Raw genomic sequence first — 7,807 nt, forward strand, 5'->3', positions numbered from 1 at the left:
CTGGTGCAGGTCTACAATTTTTTTTTCTGGTGTCCTTTGACAGCTCTTTGGTCTTGGCCATGGTGGGGTTTGGAGTGTGACTGTTTGAGGTTTTGGACAGGTGTCTTTTATACTGATAATGAGTTCAAACAGATGCCATTAATACAGGTAACGAGTGGAGGACAGAGGAGCCTCTTAAAGAAGAAGTTACAGGTCTGTGAGAGCCAGAAATCTTGCTTGTTTGTAGGTGACCAAATACTTATTTTACCGAGGAATTTACCAATTAATTCTTTAAAAATCCTACAATGTGATTTTCTTTTCTCATTTTGTCTCTCATAGTTGAGGTATACCTATGATGAAAATTACAGGCCTCTCTCATGTTTTTAAGTGGGAGAACTTGCACAATTGGTGGCTGACTAAATACTTTTTTGCCCCACTGTATGTGAAATATTATTACAAATTACAATAACTGTATTCTATTTGAATATATTTTAAACTGTAATTTATTCCTGTGATCAAATCTGAATTTTTTTCAGCATCATTGCTCCAGTCTTCAGTGTCACATGATCTTCAGAAATCATTCTAATATGCTGCTTTGGTGCTCAAGAAACTTTTCTGATTATTATCAATGTTGAATATGGTTGTAGCGCATAGTATGTTTGTTGAAACTGTGATACATTTTTTTCCAGGATTCTTTGATGACCAAATAGAAAGTTCCAATATAGAAAGTTCAAAACAACAGCAGTTTGTTTGTTTGTTTGTAACAAAGCCTTTACTGTCACTTTTGATCTTATGGACCTAAACCAAAGTGTGAGTCATACTTAATTACATTGGCAAATAAATACATTGGTAAAGTATTAACATGTAAGTGAACCAAACTAAAATTGAGATGAACAGAGGTGAATCTTATAATATATGAGCTCTTTTAACATTAGGATAAATTCTATAATGTCTTCAAGCCAAAAGAACAGTCCGAGAGGAACACAGTGAACCTCTCATATATCAAATACAGGTCAGACATCAGTGTGTGTGTTTGTGTGTAAAGGGAAGGTTCAAGTCTATTCAAGTTGCAGCTCAAACAGACCCAGGCATTCACTGGAAGGGAACAGACTCGTAGCACACACATATTTGCGAATACGTGAGTGTGTTCTCTTCCATTCAAAGATCATGTTCTTACATGACTACTGTTGCACCTGGGCTGCGGGAAGATATCAAAGTCGTACAAATTCCGTAAAAGGAGGGGTTTACCTTCACACAAACAGACGCATGAGGGCATCCACAAAGTTTACACAAATACTGAATATATACATCTCCAAATGTCACGAATGCATTCATAACAACACAGATATATTGTATCATGACCTAAAAACTGCCATCATACAGCCTTCATTTATCATGACAGTAGTGTGCACAGATGCAGACACATGGGAGATGTGTTTTGTTTGGTGGGCTGGGTTTAACATTCATTGTTCCTTTGTGTGGCACGAGGTGGCCTGACAGTCCCACCCCTGAATTCAGACAGTCCTATTGGCCGATATCCCACACCTATTTGGTACAACTTCTGCTCCTCTCTATTGGCTGAGGGTGGCTGTGACATACATAAGGGTCTAGAATCAAAACTAGTCTCCATGAAACTTACTCAGCAGACAAACTTTAAAGCACACATACAAAACCAGAACTAAATAATTTCTTGTATATGACCCCGATTTCTTTGAAGACAGGTGTCTACACTTGCAGGACATCCTCCAATATGCCTTTAGTGATACAAGGAAGAATTACAAGCAGACTGTCAATTTAACTGGAAATGTATCTTACAGTAGCTTGCCAGGGGAAAAGTATATGGCATTATGATCCTTACTTTATTATAAACAGGACCATTATTAGAGCATATTGCATTTTCTGACTATTGAACTATATGCATGAATGACTATATAACAATCATAAAATCAATCTATAAACAAGCTACATGTAATGTAGTCGCAAACTGGTATGCATTAATCATCTAATTTCTTAATTATTTCACACAGTAGGCTATTTGGGGTCTGCTCTACAGTTCATTCTTTGACTACAGCGCCTCCCTGTGGCCAATACTGACCTACAGCGCACTAAAAGTCATTCATTGAAAAACTAAGTATTTTTCACTTCCACGTTTTAACTTTCCACATTCAGCTTTCACTTTAACAAAGCGGCCTACAATTTCAAATGATAAAGTTTTAGCCTATTTGAACCTAAAGCAACTAAGCTTTTTTAACCTTGAAATATCAGTTTTAACCTTTAATGTCAATATCATCACATGGCTATATTCAGTTGCTTTAAGCATAAATAAAAAAATTCTATTTTATATACACAGTATATATATTACCTGAACATTAAATCATAATGTTCACTTTATTTTATGTATTGTTTTATATACTCAAATATACTTTAAGCCACACATCAGAAAACAGGTCAAAACAGCTCAGTTATCATTATGTGGTCAGTCACACAGGAGATTGTCGGTTTGCTTTTATTTCACGAGTGTTTATTGTGAACATCATGGCAATGAAATATTAGAACATTTTAGTAGTAGCACCTTTTTCTTCAGCTTTTAATGAGCATTAATAACCTTAAAGAGGGCAAACATTTTGCTAATCTTTATTTGCTGTGGGTAAACAAACTTGCTAATAATGCCAATTATGAGACTGGTTGTGACATTATATGGCTATATACTGAAATGTCAAGGAAGTTAGCAAGCATACAAACAATAAATATAAAATATTGCTTCATTGAGTACAAATTAGTCTTTGGCCTTATTTATAATAGAGCTAAGTTAATAGATATTTTCATAATAAAAATATCTTTAAAAAGAAATGATTAGGACTTTCTTTTTTTCTGTTATAGATCAAGTCAAGCAGAGAATGGGTATTATGTTGTTCTCGGTTCTTCATATTTTTGTAGCTTCTACTAAAATATTTTTTCTCTCTAAATCTATTACACATTTCATGAAATATGAATGCCAAAATATGCTTATTGCTTACTCGAATTAAGTCATTCTGTGCTATGCAGAGCATTTACACAACTGGACAAGAGATCCTTCTAATGATTTGGAATGTCATGTTTTTGTAATTTGTCCTGAACTGGGTTCAGAAGGGGACTAGGCCCTCGTCCCACAGACCTGCCCCTGAGCTGGGAGTCCTGGGATGTGACCCAGACAGAGAGGGTGGCAGGGTTTATGCATCATCACCGCCACACAGCAGCTGCAGGGCTTTACGGTAGTCACCGGAGGTATCACCCTGCAGTTACGGAAAATCATTTAAGAGAAAGATGACAGAAGTTTCAGTTTCGCTGATATGGACAAACAAGAAAATGCATAAGGTGTTAATCGCTAAATACTGAGCATGAGTATACCTGAATCGTTTTGTGCAGAGAGGTTGCAAACCTCTTGCGGAATTCAGTGCGTATATCCATCATGTCCACCTCACTGCGAGATACCATGATCCTGATCAGATTCTGGTCATCAGTGCCTGCCCCCTGCTGGAGGAAAGTAGAAAGAAAGCAACCGGTAAGTACTTTGCAGAACAAAAATAATAATAATAATAATAAAAACATTTGGTTATTTGAAATAAAGTAAACGTTAAAAAAGTTCAACTTATTTGATTTACTTCTCACTTTCCTTTAGTTTAAAACTTCATGTACTAAAATAACTAAAATTACCTTTATAGACATTAAAAAAATAAAAACTAAACACAACAAAATTACTAAAACTTTAATTGAAATTAAAATGGAAAATACAAAAATAAAAACTTCACCTTCATGGAATTGTAAAGGCTCTCGGCAAAATAACCCGGCACACTGCGAGCACACTTCACTGAGGAGGCAGAGAAAAGAGTGTATTAAGAGACAAAAACCTGCATATGGGTGATTCTTCAATTATAAAAACTACTCCCTGTCCTAATATGATTTTAAAGAAAAAAAGATTTTTAAAACTCTTTACTTTTAAAGAATTTCTCTTTTTTTGCCATACTTTTTAACTTCCCATCTATAATTAAATTATAAAAATTACTAAAATAAGGAAAATTCTATTTTGCACTTTCTAATAAGAGATCTAGATTGAAGAATTAACCATATCTAACTGATAGAGAGAGTGTATGTGTGTGTGTATATATGTGTGTGTGTGTGTATATACAGTATGTGTGTGTATGTGTGTGTGTGTGTGTGTCTGTGTCTGTGTCTGTGTCTTACCCACGGCCAGCAGTACTTCTTGGAGGGTTCCTGATGTCTCTCTCTGGATGCTCTCCTCTATTTCATACCCTGAGAGCTTTCTATACTCCTCAAACACTGCAGAAAAACCATTAACAGAAAACAAGTGAATATATAGAAACAAAAATACCAATTTCATTACCTACATGCATGTGTCAAACTAACCTCTCCTAAGGTGAGCATTACTACGGTTCCCCAGTATAGTGATGAACTGGCCTTCATCAGTTCCATACTTCTGTTCTCCTGCTGCAAGCAGAGCCTACACCACAAACAGTTTGTAAACTGACTGATATTACACACCACAAGCACTAGATGGAAGTATTTCAACGTTTTACATCAAGAACTTTTTATTTAACATCCAAACGTTTTTTCAGGGAAAGAAAATGACCAGTTTTAGTCTAAAAACTTATTTGCAAACATTCAGTTGCATTGGATTTGATGTGAACTTACATATACAAACTTACCTGGGCATCGCTTTGGATGAGGTCCTCTTGTATACCCTGCTGTCTGCTGGCCTACAGCAAAATCATATAAGATCAAATAAATGAATAGTAATGCAACTAAAATGACAAAACAACCACACTTAAGTCTTAGGTCCTTTCTGCAGTGGATTGAAATTCCCAGTGCTATTAACATACACAGATACATTATTGTTGATTTAAATCCTGTATTTTTATTTTTTATAAAGATTGTTAATGGACTACGTACTTGTAGCAAAACAACCAGCATCCTACCGAAATGACCTCCAGTGTCACCAGTCACATCTTCCTCCAGATCATCATTATGCTCTATAACATACATACAGATATCATTAACATTGAAGAGAGCATCATTCAACACATATTGCTTTACCGGCACTAACTACGAATTAGAATACCAAGTAAAAGACAAACACAGTTACCTCGTTTGTATAGACTTTTGATCTCGTTGACTTCATTAGGTAACCTTGATGCCAAGATCTCAATCAGCCCTTTCTCATCTGTGCCTGCACCCTAAGACAACAAATGCAAAGGTACAGATATACAGCAATCGGTCTATAAAACATCATGAAATTTATATTTCACTACAATCGTGAATATTCGTTTTTTTATTGTTAAAAATGATTGACAGGCCTAGTTATTGGTGTGTACCTTAATAGCATCCCGCAGACACGTGACATCATACATGATGGGAGGAGTCATCAGAGCTACAATCAGACTCTCAAACTTCCCACCCAGCTCTGACTTCAAATTATCCACCAAATCCTAAACAGAGATGAAAAGAAAAAACAAAAAAAAGAATGCCTCTTTTAAAGATTTTTTTTTAAATTATTGTTTTATGTATCCTGCACAAATTCAAATAACACATTTATATATGGCTTGAGTACATAAATGATGTTGATGAGATTACATTTCCATGCAGGGTTTTGAATGCAGCCTTGATTTCTTGGCGCTGTGCATTACTACGTGCTATCAGCAGCTGGAGAATAGCATCCTCATCGGTGCCTGAGTAAAAAAAAAATTATAATTATTGTTGATGACCATTACATAATGAGTAGACTGATATCCATCTCTTATACCCAGATGCAATATTCTCAAGTTATTCATTCATGAGAATGAAATTAATTAAACAAGCAAAATGTATAAACACTAATGCATCCATACACAGCCTTGATCATCCAAATAATAATAAATTAGTCACACTAAATGTGTAAGATCTCTGGAATTCTACAGCATAATAGATTCTAATTTGCAGTTACACATTTAATACATTTGTCAAACTCACCGAGTCCTTTCATGGCCTTGAAGAGAACTTCAGCGTCATCGTTAGCATTGAATCCACCATGGGCCTTCACTGTGCCTCTGCTAGCCTAAAACAATTAGAAAAAAAAATCAAGTATTAGTTTCATTCCTTTTTAATAGTATGTATATATATTTAACTTCAGGAACTTCAGTAATACATGTCTGAGTCACAACCACACCCACGTTTCCTCTGACTCTCTAAGAAGATGTGCATTTGACTTTTACATGCAGTAGTTTTCCACATGGAAACTTTGAGCGACTACCACAAATCTTCTTCGGTCTATGTGTGTGGGAGGCAGGGGGGTTATACCAGAATACTGGATACAATTCATACTATACCACATCTACAAATTAACATTGTTTTTCTTTTTAAAAAAGTATTGTTCAGATTTACTTATTATCTGCATTCCTGTTTGTGACCTACTATCCACTCAAATTCAGGAAGCTGTGTAAGAATCCAGAAATTACCAACTGATGTAACCCAAGATTTTGTGAGAATACAGTCAAAGATCATGCTGATCATGTGATCTTTTAGGAAAATCACACACTTCTTAAATCCTTCATATAATTTGATAAACTTGAACACAGAAAACACTCCGCCGCCGGTGTCTGTTTGTGGATCAAAGGAGTCACGGGAAAAGATACCAGCACAGACACAGGCACACTGGTTTGTTCTTATCTCAGTTAAGTTCTCTGGGTGACAACCACACTACAGACAATAGACCTCAGCAAGGCCTCATTAAAACAAGGCACACAAATACACACTAAAGTCCTTTTCTGAACCTTACCGTATGCACACAAGCACAGAACATACTGCAAAACAATCTTGAATTGCTTTGCTTCTATGTAGCAGTTGTATTACACCTATTTAACCCTACAAGACATAGGTTGCATTCAAAATCACATACTTTCCCTTCTATATATTAAGCGAAAAAAAAACAGTATGTCTGAATTAGTAGGCAAAAGGTACCCGGATGTGCTACTGGCGAGATTCTGAAATGTGCATACGATGTCAAAAAGACCATAGACAGGATTTCAGAATTTGGAACTGCATATTATTAATTTTTTTTATCATATATTTCTGTGGTAAGGGTAGTATGTAATAATGCGTAATACGTGCCAATGCTATGATATAAGGTCAAAGGTCAGAAGCTGTTAAGTCCCCAGAAATGATCCAATAAGCAAAATGTTTATTGTGTATAAACTTGCAGACAGCAGCTGATTTAGACAGCTTTTACTTACTACTCACAGCTTTTTTTTTATTAGATAAGCAAAATGATATTTTGTTGTTTGGGAGAGGAAATGTATTGTTCTTTAATGTCTCAGCCACAGGAATGTGTTGAATAACTCAGGCCTGAATGCTTTCTGTGGTTATTTAGGAATCAGGAGCCATCCATTCAAAATCCAGCCGCAAACAGAACAGAATCCTACTTGTGTACGATGGCAACATCACGCGTTATAGATTTAATCTGTGCAAAACAAGACATTTAAGGAAAAACTTGCAGATTCTTGAGACATAGGATAAAACCTATCCCACAACTTTTCCCATACCTTTTTATATAATTCCACACCTGTGTCCCCACTTTTGTCAAGTCACGTTGATTTATATAGCACGTTATACAATGCAGATTGTTTTAAAGAAGCTCATCAGTAATAAACTGGAAAATAACAGTGTTAATGTTCAGCTGTAAAGCAGCTCCACAAAAGACAATAGTGTCATTATTCAGCTCATTATAATTCAATGTTGAACTAACAACACCTGCAAATCAAACAACATCACACAGGCTAGTTCCCCCCCCCCCCCCCCC

The 7,807-nt window shown here is 35.8% G+C and overlaps 1 protein-coding gene across 2 annotated transcripts in view; it reads right to left on the reverse strand.

Moving 5' to 3' along the window:
• Nucleotides 1–2,478: 2,478 nt before the first annotated feature.
• The window catches only part of LOC107562615 (annexin A5-like), an 8,802-nt gene continuing 3,473 nt past the window's right edge, over nt 2,479–7,807 (reverse strand). The window contains exons 3-13 of one of the 2 annotated variants that reach the window (XM_016247278.1): nt 5,983–6,067; nt 5,608–5,702; nt 5,349–5,462; nt 5,120–5,210; nt 4,927–5,006; nt 4,683–4,733; nt 4,384–4,477; nt 4,201–4,296; nt 3,768–3,826; nt 3,367–3,489; nt 2,479–3,251 (exon numbers count right to left, since the gene is read on the reverse strand). In XM_016247278.1, coding sequence (XP_016102764.1) covers nt 3,189–3,251; nt 3,367–3,489; nt 3,768–3,826; nt 4,201–4,296; nt 4,384–4,477; nt 4,683–4,733; nt 4,927–5,006; nt 5,120–5,210; nt 5,349–5,462; nt 5,608–5,702; nt 5,983–6,067 — 951 coding nt within the window. In that variant the 3' untranslated portion in view covers nt 2,479–3,188. Of the gene's footprint in view, nt 3,252–3,366; nt 3,493–3,767; nt 3,827–4,200; nt 4,297–4,383; nt 4,478–4,682; nt 4,734–4,926; nt 5,007–5,119; nt 5,211–5,348; nt 5,463–5,607; nt 5,703–5,982; nt 6,068–7,807 lie in introns of both variants that reach the window. The other variant, XM_016247277.1, reaches the window with a different exon arrangement.

This window comes from Sinocyclocheilus grahami, unplaced genomic scaffold (genome assembly GCF_001515645.1).
Source record: "Sinocyclocheilus grahami isolate Dianchi unplaced genomic scaffold, SAMN03320097.WGS_v1.1 scaffold829.1, whole genome shotgun sequence".
NCBI lineage: Eukaryota > Metazoa > Chordata > Actinopteri > Cypriniformes > Cyprinidae > Sinocyclocheilus > Sinocyclocheilus grahami.